This window comes from Apostichopus japonicus, chromosome 13, assembly GCF_037975245.1.
Source record: "Apostichopus japonicus isolate 1M-3 chromosome 13, ASM3797524v1, whole genome shotgun sequence".
Classification (NCBI taxonomy): domain Eukaryota; kingdom Metazoa; phylum Echinodermata; class Holothuroidea; order Aspidochirotida; family Stichopodidae; genus Apostichopus; species Apostichopus japonicus.
Window position 1 is genome coordinate 5740130 of NC_092573.1, and position 16689 is coordinate 5756818.

At 38.8% G+C, this 16689-nt stretch overlaps 2 protein-coding genes across 5 annotated transcripts in view; one reads left to right on the forward strand and one right to left on the reverse strand.

The window, feature by feature from the left end:
* The window catches only part of LOC139978235 (murinoglobulin-2-like), a 48513-nt gene extending 43218 nt beyond the window's left edge, over positions 1-5295 (forward strand). For both annotated transcript variants that reach the window (XM_071988236.1, XM_071988237.1), the window contains 5 exons: positions 92-220; positions 901-1029; positions 2636-2710; positions 3504-3638; positions 4332-5295. In XM_071988236.1, coding sequence (XP_071844337.1) covers positions 92-220; positions 901-1029; positions 2636-2710; positions 3504-3638; positions 4332-4483 — 620 coding nt within the window. In that variant the 3' untranslated portion in view covers positions 4484-5295. The remainder of the gene's footprint in view (positions 1-91; positions 221-900; positions 1030-2635; positions 2711-3503; positions 3639-4331) is intronic.
* Positions 5296-10786: 5491 nt separating this feature from the next.
* Positions 10787-16689, reverse strand: part of LOC139978895 (fibronectin type III domain-containing protein 3B-like) — a 36576-nt gene continuing 30673 nt past the window's right edge. For 2 of the 3 annotated variants that reach the window (XM_071989453.1, XM_071989451.1), the window contains 5 exons: positions 15686-15997; positions 14877-15188; positions 13558-13839; positions 13059-13373; positions 10787-12240 (listed from right to left, as the gene is read on the reverse strand). In XM_071989453.1, the coding sequence (XP_071845554.1) occupies positions 11945-12240; positions 13059-13373; positions 13558-13839; positions 14877-15188; positions 15686-15997 (1517 nt within the window). In that variant the 3' untranslated portion in view covers positions 10787-11944. The remainder of the gene's footprint in view (positions 12241-13058; positions 13374-13557; positions 13840-14876; positions 15189-15685; positions 15998-16689) is intronic. The other variant, XM_071989452.1, reaches the window with a different exon arrangement.

A 16689-nucleotide genomic window follows, 5' to 3' on the forward strand; every position in this document is an offset into this window, starting at 1 on the left:
GATGGGAAATTGGTAGCAGAATCTGTAGATATTCATGTCAATTCCCTAATAACTATGTTCATTTGGGAATTTTGCTGGTTAATCTTTTCAGGTCTAAAGGTCGCTGAAGAATTTGAGTTTGTTTGCATCGACGAGGAAGCGACAGAGTCTCCATCGACGACCTACACGACGCCAGTCTCACCATCTGGATTTCCTTCTTCCTCCTCGACAGAAACACCCGGTAGGTTAACAGCAGATGAAGAAGAGATTCAAGAATAACTTGAAAAAAAAAAAAAATTCAAGGAAAGTGGCAACACACAAAAATCCCAGCTCTTTGAATTTTATTGATGATTTTCATAGCTTGATAGTATGTATGTATGTATTTTAGATCCTCCTGCAAGCAGGAAACACGAAGAAGCCTTATTGGCTTATCAAAGCTGCAAGCTGACCGAAGTCAGTCTCTTACATTCATATTTAACGTCCATGATTATGAATTGTCAATTGTCAACAACTCTGTAACTGGACTTTAATCTTGGAGTGACTCGAGCCGGGGACCTTATGATTGGAAGGCACCAGCGTTAACCAGTGAGCTAACACTCCACTGTGACACAAGTGACAGATAGGGAGATAATGACACAAGTTGAGCAAGTTAGGATAGCTATTTAATGAATATCAGTACATCTAGGTAAGCATACTAAATGAATATCAGTACATCTAGGTAAGCATACTTTTGTTTTTTGTTTTCCTTTCGTTTTAGTCCTCTTTTTAAAAGGAGCTCTGATGAAGGTTTTCTATGTTGCTTCCTTGTCGAGGGCAATAAGATTCTATGCGATGGTCACTCTCTGTATGTGTATGTGAGTGGCATTTCTCTTCTAGATGTCGTTTACATGAGCTTTCCTTCTGTTTTATCTCTTATTGCAGACTTTGACGAGTGCCTCACACCTGATGTTTGTGGCGGTCCAGAGTACGTATGCATCAATTATCCGGGGACGTACGAGTGTATTTGTGCGGATGGATATGCATTGGATGAAACTGAAGAGAACTGTGTTGGTGAGTGGACTTAACTCCTCACTGGTTTAGTGTTACTGTGTAAGGTAAATCATAAACTTGTTAGTTGTGAATACAACTTAATACCAAAGACTGTAGAATGAGTGCACTGTTGATAAAAAGGAAAGGGGGAAATTTTGGAAATTAAATGCTTCGAACTTAATCAAATTTTTGTGGTCATGTATGCGAAAGTAGCTGATGAAACTGACACACAATTTAGTCAAATGAAAATAGTAAATTGAGTTTATTTAGTCAGCAGGCACAGTTGGCCTATGCAGTATACGTTTCTTTTAAAATATTGGCTTGAAGGCATTCATCAAACAATGCTAAGCATCCACATTTTCATTTGAGAGTAGCCTAACAGCTTATAACTTATAACAATAAAATTCTAAAGGTAAATCATAAACTCGTTAGTTGTGAATAACAACTTAATATCCTCGCCAGGCAAATACACATTATCATGAAACATATTCCCAGCCCCGAGTCACAGTTTAAATTAAAAATCCTTGAGGTAATATATGCTACCTTTACTTCAGAGAATATGTGAATTTCAAGCCAGATAGTTTTCAACTTGTACCCTAGATAGTATGTGAATTTTACACTAGGTAGTATGAACCTTTTACCTCAGGTAGTATGTAACTTTTACCCCAGATAGTATGTGACTTTTACCCCAGATAGTATGTGACTTTGACTCAAGATAATATGTGAAGCTTACTATGTGAAGTTAAATATGTGAATTTTACACTACATAGTATCAACTTTTTATCCCAGAAAGCATGTGACTTTTATCCCAGATAGTATGTGACTTTTATCCCAGATAGAATGTGACTTTTATACCAGATAGTGTGTGACTGGTACCCTCGATGGTATGTGACTGGTATCCCAGATAGTATGGGATGTTTACCCCAGATAGTATGTGACTTTCATCCCAGATAGTATGTGACTTTCATCCCAGATAGTATGTGACTTTTATCCCAGATAGAATGTGACTTTTATACCAGATAGTGTGTGACTGGTACCCTCGATAGTATGTGACTGGTACCCCAGATAGTATGGGATGTTTACCCCAGATAGTATGTGACTTTTATCCCAGATAGTATGTGACTGGTACCCTCGATAGTATGTGACTGATACCCCAGATAGTATGGGATGTTTACCCCAGATAGTATGCGACTTTATCCCAGATAGTATGTGACTGGTACCCTCGATAGTATGTGACTGGTATCCCAGATAGTATGTGACTTTCATCCCAGATAGTATGTGACTTTTATCCCGGATGGTATGTGACAAGTATCCCAAATAGTATGTGAATTAACAACAAATATCACCAGGATTGGTGTTGTTGTTGATGTTGTTCTGATCAACTGAAAAGTATTACCAGCTGGTTACACTAGCAGTGTTGAGAAAGAAACTCATCAGTAGTGTGTATTGATTTAATTTCCTGAAATGAGTGGTGTAATGAAAGTGGTTTATACTTCAATCTTGTAAAAAAACTCCAACCAACAACCATCTGTCTTTGGGTCTTCTTCTACAGGTGCTAAAATTGTTTTTTTCAATCTGATATAAGATTTTGCAAACTATTAACTAATTTCATTTTATTTTGTGGCAGCCATTCCATCTTGCCCAGTGTGTGCTATGGACTTGCCAGTTGGATCAGAGGAATCTGTCTGTAGCTCCGACTTCAGTGAGTAAAATAAGTAAAAATAGGACAGATGTCATAGAAGTTTTCCCCTCATTTCAGCAATCGATTCAAGAAAAAAGTGTATATATATTATGGCATTTCATCTGTAACTCTTGTCTTTCCCTGAAGCAAGGAATTCTTTGTGTGCTGAGATATTATATATATTTTTGTTTCAATAGTATTATTAAAAAATGAGTGGTGAGAATGATGGGTATTGATCTATGTGGTAGAGATAACTGTCATGAACAACTGCCCAGAAAGCTTAGGAAAATCTTATTCTATATGGGAGATATGACATAATTCATGTTTCTTCTAAATAAAACATCGTCGAGCCAAATGTGTGATTCAATTAATTATGTTTTCTTTATTTATTACAATGTTTATTTTCAGTAGTGGGGATTTGGAAGTGCTGAATCTGCTTTATTGAACCTTATTTTATTTAACCTTATCAATGTGACCTAGTGATTACAGTGGTTTCAATGTAGCACTGTCGAAATTGTACCTTGAACATGTGCCAAGAAAAAACAACAAGACACTAAAAGAATTCAGAACCTAGTGCCCACTCTTACATGAAAGATTTTCAAAAAATGACAATTCCCAGACCTGTCTTTTTAAACAGGGAGATCTCCCTAACGGAGCTAGGGTTTTCTCAGTTGTGTGGTGTAGTTTTTATTTTCTCAAAGATCTCTGTCAAATATGCTAAAGATGGTGTTTGCGGTTGTGTCCTCTTTAAGCAATAGCTGCCACATGTGCATTACGGTCATAAACAACCTTTCTATTCTTTCCGTACACTTAGTCAAAGTGATGAAGGTCCGTGGGGATGGGACACTGCGACCTCTAAGTGACCTGTTGACCAACGTGGAAATAAGGGACCGAAGCTACATTGATATCGATATTGATGAGAACTGTCCTTGCGACCTGCTGTCTGGCGGTAAGTTCTTTTGACTGACATTCTGTCCCTAGTGTTGCAATGTAACTTGGAATAAGATCCATCTCAACATGATGCATTCATCTGAACTAGCAGAGTTACAACAAGCTATTTGTGGAATCATAGTTTAACATGCAATATTAACAAGATAGTTAAAATAACAGTTTTCTTCGGTTTTGACCTTTTGCCGGAGGCAATTGGAATCTTAGCAACACTGATGGTGTTTGTGAGTGTTTCTTGTCTTGTGAACACTGTAAAACCTTATTTTAATGGACAGTAATTAACAGACCTTGTTCAGGAACGTTGTAATTGTGATGTATCCGAAATAAGATTTTAATTAATTAGCCTTTTAGGGGAAAATTTTATTGCTTTTTCTTTACTTTCTAAAGTATCTAAACTCCAGTGTCTTAAAGAAGTTAAATATTTTATCTTTTCTTTTATAAGACTAATGGTTTGATACTGTTCAGCTTCTCGTAAGGTGATTATCAAGGCACAATTTGACAGTTAATGAAGCACATAGGAATGTGCAGGAACTGTAAGTTGGTAATTAGGTAGTACAGTAGGTAACTATTGAGCTTAATTGACATCAAACGGTGTAATAAATGGAATGACATACAAATTAAGGGTGCCTGCCGGTTAGATAAAACTTACTAAAAATTAAATTGGTACTTATATTTACAATTTTAATTTGGACAGGAGGAAGAATTATTGTGATAGCTAGCAATGATCACATCAGCCCTTCTTCAGGCAAGAACGCCGAGAAGATCCTCCTGGACGATTCTGTCTTTGTCGTGGAGAGCATAAGTTCTGTTAAGAAGGACATCGGGAAAGTTCTGATCGATTGCTAGAAACGGATTCTCTTGCAGAAGATGCCAAGACTACTTACTCTCTGACACCGTCTTGAACTTTAGAAGGTTTTCATTTTTTGTCATTTAATTAACAGTATAATTGGTAGGGGTACATTTTTTTCAATTATTAATAGATCCTAGTTTCATAGAATACAGTTTGATTGGAAATACCAACTTTGTGGCTTCATTTCCATTCCCCCTTTCCATCTTTTAGCTGCTCTATCAATGGCCGGTAGAAGTGATTTTTTTTTTTCCTCTCCACCATTTGGTATTTTACTTTGTGCTTACTTAAAAGTATTAGCATATTCTAATATAAGGGTAGACATCCATGTCTTCTTTTACTTGAATATGTTGAAAATTAATTAGAAAGTTAATGAGGAGAGAAAAAAATATGGAAACCTTTGCAACAGTAATGACTTCAATATCTGATGGAATTCTGGCAGCATTCTTTATTATGTATGTTCTGGTCTTTTTCTAGGTGAAGTTTAGTTTCCCATTTTATCGAGCAGGATGCTTTATTTAGTGACAATATAAGCAGATATTTTACAGAAATAAAGTCAACATCGTCTATAGCATATCTATATCTATGAAGCTCCATATACGTAGCATGAAGTAAATTTAGACACCCAAATAATTTTCAAATGATTTTCATTTTATATCCTTTGTTTTTATATTTCAACCAAGGGTTTATGAGATAATCGTAGACATTCAGAAGAATAATTTTATCCATTTTTATACAGGGCCAACAAATGAATATTTTCATTGTTGAAACGTTAGAAATAAAATAAAAAAAAATAAAAGAAGAAACATAAGAGCTTTGGATTTGGCCCATTTTCTTTATGGGTTAATGTTGTATCTTTCAGTTCAGTTCAATTTCACCTCCCCGTATGTTGCATTATCTACCCGCCAAATTCGGGGTAAAGGCGTCTACATAGCTTGGACACAAACCCAGTGACGTCACTCCCGTCGACTCCCTCCAGCCAATCGGTAGTTGTTATTTATTGACCGTGAAATTGGTACCTTAGTGTATCTATTTATAACACGTACATCCTCACTAATTATCCCCCAAATCAGCGTCTATGTTGTCCTTTATAGGCGCAATGAACACGTAATAATGCTCACTGGAACCTGCTTAGGCTCGGGGATGTGACTCCGCATTTACCCTAGCACATAACTTCGAAATATCAACAAGAAATACGGCGACTAGATAGCATCGACACGAGAAACGATGACCTAAGGACTGTAATTGTCTATATATGATTGGTTGTAGCTATATATTGACCGTGAAAACAAACTATACATATTTAGTAGTTAGAACGCTTGCGGTACTAGTAAGTCTGATCGCAGAAAGAGATGCAACCGATTCAAATGACGTATGTTCCATAATCGTGCATAAATTTTTGCTTGTTCACTTTATTCTTTCAAATCAAAATGGTAAAACGACTGAAGTCTACTTCTACGCTGGTTTAAATTTCTTTTTACAACAGTTGAGAGAAGGTCAGTCCAGGTTTGGACTTGTTCTTCACTAATATTATACTTCCAAATAATTAACTTCGTAATACAGAAGATAAACTAAACTCGGTGGAAGACATTTTTGGAATGTTGACGCAAGGGAACCCAAACAAAAGCAATCTCATGTGAATAGAGGTGTTATCACCAGCTAAGCTGTGAAAAACTTTGTTGGTCCTATCAAGAAGGTCTTGACTTTCGGGCATTCCCAGAGGATATGAGAAGTAGTCTCAATATATTTAAACTGCTCACAAGGATAGATACCGTCACCCATACATAGGCGTACGGGACCATTTCAGTTTGGGGGGGCAGAACTTTTTGTGCCCGAAAGTTCCTGTGACACTATCTTAGCGGAGCGCCACCATCGGTTGGCGCGTAGCGTACAAGAAAATTTTTGGCAGACAATGCCTCTCAGATTGCCGGAAACGGCACTTCTGAGGCCTTGCAAGTTGCATCTAAACATTCTTTATTTTATAATCTCACGTTTTAGAAATTTACACTTCCCCGAAAATTTGGTAAATTAGAAGAAGAAAAAATGGTAACATCACTTTGAAGGGGAAAAATGGGACAGTATATTTTTTAAGCTCCTATTTAGTTACCTTATTTATTATTTTAACACAGTACTCAGCTACCTCCAGGAAAACATACAGGCGGGATAATGTCGCTGTGTCGGGTGAGACTGCAATTTGTCTCACAAAAAAGTATAAAATATAACAAAGAATATGATAAACCTGTACTTTTTGGCTTTCAGGCACTCCCCCCCCCCCCCACCATCCATGAAAAAGAAAATGTTTCTTACATACACTCATGTTGGGGATGTCCAGGTCAAGGGCGGCGGAAGCAATTTTAATCTGGGGAGGGGGGGGGGGGGCACCGACATCAAAGGGCACTTTGCAGAAATTCGATTGGACTAATGCAGCCTTATATTTAGTACCCTTTATAACTCTTATTGTATTATCTCATTTGTGTATACACATCACTCCATCAACGCCCATCCCCCCCCCCCTAAAGGAAAATATGCATACTAGCATTGCAATATCCAATGCGCAAATTAGGAAACAAGGAACAAGTTTTCTTTTGAGACAAAATGAGGTGAAACCACGCTAGTTGCTACTGTAGGAATCTTCCGAATAAGATTTTTTTTCCTGTTAATATCTTAACAAATTTTTTCCATTTGAAATAGCTTTGAGTTTGAACCACAGAAATTCATTAAAAGTCAGGGGCTTAGTCAGGATTTGCAAAGTTGTATGCACGACTATCTGAGCGGAGCGCCACCATCGGTTGGCGCGGAGCGTACTAGAAAATTTTTGCTTTTACAAACCCCTCAGATGGCCGGAAACGGCCCTTCCCGAGTGTTCATTCTGGTTCCCTGGCCTCTTGCTAACTTGAGGCACCTCAATTTGTATGTGAAAAAAAGGCATATTTTTAACCTGAGGAAAAGTGGGGGGCACGTTCCCCTGTGCCCCCCCCCCCCCGGTTCCGCCGCCGTCCAGGTATACAATTGACTAGTTAGAAAAAAAATTGATCGTGCAAAAAGCGTGGTAGCCCAGATGAACTGCGCTTACGGTGGTGTTACACGGAAATATTCGGGCATCATGATGCTAAATAAAGAAAATCATGGAATTGTCGGGCAAAAATTTGAAAAAGATTCGGGCAAGCTATTGCATATTTATATATATATATATTTCCAGAGGACAAGAAATTCGGGCAAAAGTCCTGAAAAATTCGGGCAGCCTAAGAGGAGAAATAAAAATATGTATATATATATTTTTTTTCTCCTCTTAGGCTGCCCGAATTTTTCAGGACTTTTGCCCGAATTTCTTGTCCTCTGGAAATTTGGGGGGGGGGCAGTCTGCCCCCCCGCCTCACCCCTACGCCTATGCACCCATACCCATACCCCAGTGGATAAATTAAAGTATTAGTTACCAGTTCTTTGCCTGGGAGTGTCCAGTGTCTGCTGCTCCAAGATACGGCAAGTAAAGTGGCAGTTTTAGTTTGTAGCCCAATTACTATGGACAGCCCCATTTGAACCAATCATCACAAGTGTTTTTAAATGAAGAGGTACTCAAATCAAGGGCGTAGGAACCGGGGGGGGGGGGCTGGCGCCCACCCAGTGAAAAATGTGGAGGGGCGGAAGTATCATTCCGCCCCACGCTTGGCAAGTCAGAAAACCCCTTTTTCTTTTCCAAATGAGAAAAAAAAAAATCTCATTTGGAGCACCAAATTGCATCTAAGGCCTGGTGAAAATACAAAATTAAGTTTACAAAATGGAGTGGGTGTTGAAGTGTGCTATATTGCACCAAATTGCATCTGAGGCTACCTGGAAATGCAAACAATTCCAAAGGGGAGGGGGCCACCCCTCCCCTTAGACCCCTCCCCCAGGCCGGCCATCAGTCTTCACCCCCCCCCCACTCAAAAGTACCTTCCTACGCCACTGACTCAAATAAATGTTGGTGGGTAACTGACGAGAGGTAAAAGTTCCTAACTTTAGGCCACAAGTCTTACTCATGTTAACAGAAGCATCGGTAGCCTTTGGAAAAAGTTAAAACACATACTGCACGATATCACGAATATTGGTCGCAACACATGTGAATGTTACGTCATCCTCGTATTGAAGAAATTTAACACGTCTGCCGTTCCCACCAGGGAATGGAAAGTCCCGAATGCTATCGCCAACTGTAACTTTATCTAGAAATAGGCTCAATAAATAACACATAGAGAACCCGGCGGTAGAGGGCAGCCCTGCCCAACCCCTCGTGCGGGGTACCATGTCAGAGAGAATGCCGTTGACAAGTATCCGACTGTACTATGTAGTACAAAATAGCCACCCATTTTCGAAAATTGGTAACTCTCATAAGAAATTACCAAGGCACTTTATCAATAGCTCTGTGTTGGTCGATTGAGATGAGGGCACAATCATTATTCGTCATGACTGAATAATCAATTATATCACTAATTATAAACATATTATCGTGAGTAGATCTGCCAGGGACAACACGTTTGATGCTCGTTCACAATAGTAGGCAATACCTTAGACATTCTGATTTGTAAAAGCTTCGAGATCAGCTTATAGTCTGTGGTAAGCAGACATATGGGACGCCAATTGATAGGGTCACTCTTAGCACCTTTGTTTGGGAGAAGTGCAACGATGCTAGTACGTTGAGACATGGACATAGTGCCTGTTTTCTAAATGTTAAAAACATCGAGGTCTTCGACCAAAATATCTAGGAAAGTGGAATAAAATTCATACGGAAGATGATCGATACCCGGAGACTCTTTATTGGAAGCAAGAGAAAGAGCTAACTTTATCTCCTCTAGTTTAATGAGTTTATTCAAGACTTCCGATGTTCTCATATTGAAGGTTTTGTTCAAACAATTATTGAGAACATCTTGAGAAATTTCGTCGAACCTGCCGTGATCGGAACAGAGACAGTGGCGGCGGAACCGGGGGGGGGGGGGGGGCTTGGGGGGCTCAGCCCCCCCAATGAAAAAGTTGAGGGGGCAAATGCATGATAAGCCCCCCCAATATTTACCAAGGCTCCGAACGTGCATCTGCCCATTTTTTAATGCATACTTGTCGATCTGTCCGATGCACACTTATACTATATGGGTGTAATAATTAAATATGATAATTGATTGTCTGTATCATGCCTCATCGAAAATTAGTGTTTTAAATAAGAGGGTAATAAGCTAAACGCTACACTCATCAACATTTGCGTTTACACTACGAGTACACGCAAGGCGTGGAACATGGCTCTATGTTTAAACGTAATCAATTATTAAACGAACAAAAAGACAATATTAGCATTCACCTGTACTGTATAGGGTACATGCATTCATGACATGATGACAGTGCTAGGTCATAGAAATTTGTTGGCAACTGCACATGGTTTTGGAATTACCCATTTGTTGACATTAAGAAATGCTTTCTGTTTTTTCTTATGACATTTATTTAATTCAGGGGCGTCGGAGCCGGTACGGGCAGGTCCGGCGAACGCCGGACCAATATTCACGACGCAAAAAAAAAGAAAAGAAAAAAAAGTAGGACTAAAAAATGGAAAACAAAAAATCTCGGAGGTATATGTTTCAATAATTTTCAATAATAATGACGGCAAGTAGGCTAAATGTGACTACTCTGGCATGGCAGGGGTCTTGTTTTCAAGCTCGGGAAGTGCCATTTCCTGCAATCTGGGAGGCATATTTTCAAAATCTTCTTAATTACGCTACGCGCCAACCATGGTGGCGCGTAGCGTAGTTTGACCTACCAAACGTCCCCCGATAATTATGATAGTTGGCCACACTCTGAACCGCCGTACCAATCAAAAATAGCTTCCGACGCCCTTGTAATTATTGCATTTAATTGCAAGTAGTAATTTACTACACTCAAAAACGTCTTTGCGAGTACACGTCGAGTAATAGCTACTCTCTTAAAACACCATCGAATATACAAATTACAATGTTTTTACAGATTTTTACGTGCAATCTGAGAAATTGCAGGCTTGAGAGTCTCAAGCCTGCAATTTCTCAGATTGCACGTAAAAATCTGTAAACATTGAGACCCATGTTTTAGGGCTAGGTATTCGCAGCATAAAACACTCGGGAAGTGCCGTTTCCGGCCATCTGTGGGGTTTAAAAAACCCAAAATTTTCTTGTACGATCCGCGCCAACCGATGGTGGCGCTCCGCTTAGATAGTCTCCACATATAAGCCCCCCTCCCCCAATAATTTTCCCGTTCCGCCGCGCCTGAACAGAGATCACTAAAGAACTTGTGGAAAACTTCGATAATTTCCTTATGTTGCAAGTGATATTACCGTCCGTGTTGCAGACTTGGTGAATTACTTTCTGTTCGGCTTGACGCTCTTTTTTTCTACAGAAAAATGGCAGAGGGTTTCCCCTTCTTCAAGAAATTTGACCCTGGAACGAGTCTTAGCACCTTTCAAATCAGTATCATTAATATTATCAATCTTCCGTGAATTTGAAGTCGAACAGAGCGCTTGGAGCTCTGTGAGTCGTTTTCTTGTACTTCTACGCACACATACATACACACATACGCCACCATGAAAGCAAAGGTTACGATCATCATCGAACCAAAAATAAACAACTCACAAGAGAAACATTTGATTGTTAACGTTTATTCGGTGATTTCATTGAAATTGGGGAAAATGATCAATAACTCTTATATGTGCGAAGGGCGGAGATCCTGTGCTTTACCAGCTGCATCAAGAGTAGTCACAGGGCAGTAAGGACCAAAGTCAGTCTGCAGTAACGTTAATATTCTGAGCCACGAATAAATTCAGCCAATAGCAGTAATCTGGATAACTACGTAGTCAATAGATCAAAGAGCAATCATTCGATGAATACGTGATGATATATAAGTACTATTATGGATTGATGCAGAAATTTTACAATTATTTTGAATGACACCACTGAATATATGCTTACACTGATTCATACGTCAAAAGATCATAATGTAAAATCCACGGCATTATAAATATTAAACCAATTATCCTACCAACATTTTATAGCATCATTTAGAACATAGTCACCAGAAAATGGCAATGGATTCAACCGACTCACCGTTTTCTTCCCAAACACATGAAGCTTTTATTCAGTTCCATTGTAGCCCCCAACCTCCTCCTCCTCCTGATCCACCCCGCCCTTACCCGATAGAAAATTGATCACAAACTACCGTTTATACAACTACGCAAAGCAAAACTTAATACGTGAATTAAAGGAACAACATGCTCTTTCTATATCATTTTAAAGATCATAACTTGGAGGCTGCCAAATGTTGGTTGTTTCAACGATTCCAATTTGGCTGCAGATTTGCCATACAAACAGTTGCTCTGAAAGCAGTTACAGTAGCTTTTAAAATTCATCTGTTGCTCTTCAGTGATGAGTGTAGCTTTGGGGAATAGCATTACACAAATTTTAATTTACAAGGACGACGAATTAGTTGTCTGAGCCAAATGTTCCTACAATGACCTGGCTGTACGGCCCTGCCCCTGCGGAGGTCACAGCCCGCACTTGAACCTCAATGCGCTCCCCCACATTGAAACCACTGTACATCGCCATTCTCTCCGTAGTGTCGTGGACGACAGCAGATGCGCTACCACGGCTCAGTTTGATGTGATATGATATGATTTCTCCATTACGTTGACCACACGGTACCTTGTCCCAAAAGATCATTAATCGTCTTCTCATGATCTTACTTTTGAATCTGATTCGGGTTGGACTGCCGGTAGGAGCTGGAGTTTAAAGAAAAAAGATTTTACAGTCGAACAGAAAATCGCGGTTTGTGTAATCCTGTAAGCCGTTGTACAAAACGCTTGTTCACAAATAAAGGGCTTCGGTTCAGGTGGCAGTTCATTGTTAGAGGTAGACTAATCAGAGAAGGAGATCGGTTTAGCCCCGTATGAAATCAAAGGAACTTGTACCCCCCCCCCCCACCGACTGACAGACATAATATTATAAAAATACATAAATATATAACATGTATATTCGACGCAGCGTAAACAGGCGAAACAACTTCCACAATCTTTCAAAATTGCAAGATTTAGCACCGTTTTGCATCTACTTATACCCTCTACTTCTTACATCTACACACCTACCCCTTGGATACCTCATCTGGACTACTTAACATCTTGGTCGCCTGTACGAAAAAGGTGGTTGCCTCCCCCGACATGTATTCAAAGCTTTGGTCGTATATTGGAATGATGTCTGACCTGATTAACACATCTTGTTTAAGCTCGCAAGCTATTTTATCTATCAGTCCAGCAAAATTAATTACATTTGTAAGGAAAACCAAGCTATACAAGTGTAACAAGTATACGCTTCATGCGATGGCACTTTTGTATCCGCCTTGTCTTTGGTACTCAATAGAAACTTGTTAGATATAGAGGAGAGTGTTTGTATGTTGAGAATGCATGGCGAATATAGGAGAGTAGAAAAATCAACTCTGTAGGCATATCTAGAAACTGTGCAATGTCTCTTCAAAGTCATGCATGACTAGTTAAAGATATAGGCGTCAGACAAGACCACTCTATTTTGATGCCAACCAACTTACCTGTTTCGACCATCTGGATCGTCTTCGATGTACTGAAAATATTCGTCTTTGTGATCGCAGATAAGGTCACGTTGTACTCTGAGTTGGGACGAATTCCGAATTTTCGGTAATAACGTGTCACGCCATCGAAATTATCCTTGAAATTCATCAGATTCGACACTCCTGTACAGCGATCCATATTTAATTGTTGTATAGTAATTGACTGATTAAAGACGCCACACGGGTCTTTCAATGTTCGATGCATCCACTCAGCTATCATACTTGCCATGCCACTTCGTCGAGATAAACTAGACAACGCAAAGTTGATAATAGGATCTGTGTGAAAACATAGAGCAACAACAGGTGAATATCGTGTCATCGAGCAGTAATTCAGCAGTACACTACCTTCTCCTACTAAACTAATAAGGCAGAGTAGAAATGTTGAAAGGGAATATGTAGTAATTTTCAGAAACTCACATCACAGTATTTAGGTATCTTAAACCACTGTTATTTTTCTTACCTTTACAAGGCATTATGCAACTATGAATTCTTGCAGGTTCGCTGTAGGTATCACCATATTTAACACTGGTTCTCACTTCATAAGTGTATCCTCCTTCCAGTAGATCATCAAGTTGGTTTGGTTCTGTACCAGCAAATTCTAAAACCACCCAGACGGATGAATTCTCTTCTATGTATTCTAACTTGTAACCGGTCATATTTTGTAACCCTGCAGATGAGAGCACCTGAATGCTGACACCACACGATGGCGAAATGGAAATATTCACGGCTCTCAAAATTCCTGCTGAGACAAAAACAGAACTTTTAGTTGATGAATTTTGGCATCATAGCAAAGTGGGCTCAGTATGTTTCTCTTTCTCTTTAAATGGTTTTGATGAAAGCTGCCCTAAGATTGAGAGCAGATTAGACATCAAGTAAGCGTGGTTTCTCTGAATGCGTGTATATTAACATTCTTATCTACTGGCTATCTGTATACTTCGATCAGAAAATGTACTTTTTCGGTGGTTTCATATAGATATACATTAAGTAGAAAGTGCTTTTGCACAAATGCCATGGCCAATAAAGCTCTAAGGCAAAATAAGAAGACCCAACTATGAAGGCAACGAATTGCAAATACTACACCATTCACGAAATGTTATATCGCAATTCATTTAAACTTTATTGTTACATTATTAAGAAGTGATAGTACCAGTCACAAAAATATACGTCTCATTTTGTCTGATGCATTCGACAGGGTGAACTAGAGAATCAGAAATAATACTAACTTCATTCTCTCTTATTTTTGAGCAGTGAAAAATGAACCTAAGCAGTGACATTGTAACGGAGTGGAACCCGTGGTAACTGTAATTGTAAACTTGGGATGTCAGAGTAATCGGGTATGGGGTATCAACATGATAAGACAAGACTGGTTTTCTTTTGTGTAAGTGAGTATGCACAAAGTAAAAATTGGCCGTATGTTGTATTGGTAACATTCATTTCTACCTAACGATATTCATTATTATTTAGTAAACAACTGTCTATTTACAAACTGGCTGTTTTATTTAACAGACTGAATGGGGTCATTCTGAAGATAAATGCATTTTGCAGACTACGGTAGTTGCGGCCACGTTTTTGATCAAAGATATTGGTAATTTAAACATGTGAAAGGGATTTTAAGGAACCAATGATGAAACTTTTTGCAATGGAGTATTCAAATCCTGGCGAGTAAAATGATTCGTTCTTGGCAAATCAGACGTGATTGAATACATTTCTTTGTAGCTTTGAATAAATGATACTCCATGCGTTATATCTTAGCGTCATTATATAAGGCTAACTCCATACCATTCGTATATGTGTTCTGCGTTTGCACTTCACTGGCAGGTCCGTCTCCAAAAAGATGGTCTCTGATAATTCGAACGCGGAATTCATAATCAGTAGTTTCGTTCAGATCATTGAATTGATGAGAGAGTTGTCCTCCTTTGGGTACTTCGGTGAATTCTTCCTCTCCTTGTCCTCGTATTTGTATCCTATACTCAAGAATAGGACCGTATCCATGATCGATTGCCTCGTTCCAGGCTGGCCACGTGACAGTGATGCTAGTTGGTGTGACGTCAGAGAACGTGAGTGGTTCTACTTGTGCATAGGACGGTGGCTCTAAAAGAAAATGGTTAATTTATACTGTGAGTTATATCATAATTTATATCGTTTTTTCATGTTTTTGATGCATGGACGAAATGTGACAGTCACAAAACTGTCTTCTTTCCCTGCCTCTTCCAGGGTTTGGGCAAATTAAACACAATATTGAAACAAATTACTACTATTGTTTCTTGTGTTTTTTAAGTGAAAGTTGAATCTAGAAGACTCTTAGAGGCTAACTAAGCAGTGGCAAATTTAACATTGGGATTTCAGAAAACATAATTTTGCGAGTATTACACGAACGCAGGGTGGGTATGTGTATCAGTGCATCTACACATACGTGAGAAAAATGATTGCACTATTCATTATCGGTAACTATCGTTGAGCATAATCAATTATTTGCCGAGCGGCTGTTTCTGCTCGAGCAAATTGTGGAAAATGGAAATAATTTGAACTCGATCTTCAAGGATAACCCTCGCGTTATATTATATCAGCAACTAAGGCTAAATCCATACCTCTCGTAGATGTGTTTTGTGTTTGCACTTCACTGGTAGGTCCGTCTCCAAAAAGATGGTCTCTGATAATTCGAACGCGGAATTCATAATCAGTAGTTTCGTTCAGATCATTGAATTGATGAGAGAGTTGTCCTCCTTTGGGAACTTCTGTGAATTCCTCCTCTCCCTGTCCTCGTATTTGTATCCTATACTCAAGAATAGGACCGTATCCATGATCGATTGCCTCGTTCCAAGCTGGCCACGTGACAGTGATGCTAGTTGGTGTGACGTCAGAGAACGTGAGTGGTTCTACTTGTGCATATGACGGTGGTTCTAAAGGAAGATGGTAAAGCTATACGGTGAAGTCTAAATTACATCATGAGTTGATAACATGTATCATTTTTTGATGCATTAATGAAATGTGATAGTCACATAATTGTTTAATTTTCCTACCTCTGCCCCTTTCAAGATTTTGGAAAATGAAACACAAAATGAAAACAAATTACCATTACCCTCTCTTATTTATTCGAAGTGAAAGTTTCATTTAGAGGCGCTTAGAGACTTAATATTTGGATCTGTGGTGAATTTATAATTCTGATCTTTTAAAACATGTATAACTTTGAACTGCTCGTGTACTAAAAAGCATAGTCTGAATTTGTAAGTTGAATATTGAAGTGTTATTGAGAACGAATCACACATCATATATATCATTCGATTCGCTTAAGATTTCTTTTCATTTTCTATTACAAAATGGTAGCGTCTACATTGTCAATGTCAACAACTAGCTGTATTCAAATCAAGTAACAAGTCATTGACTTTATCGCTAATTTATGCCACGTCACTAGTTATTTTTTCTGCAAGTCAACTCACAAGTCAAAGCATTGTTACTTGAGTTCGGCACGATTCTAAGTCATTGACTTGATTCACCAACAACACTGTTAAGCAAATCACGATTAAATGTATTTTTCAATTTCAAATCATCGATTGTCATTGAATTAAGGCATAACTTCTTGTGAATTATTTCA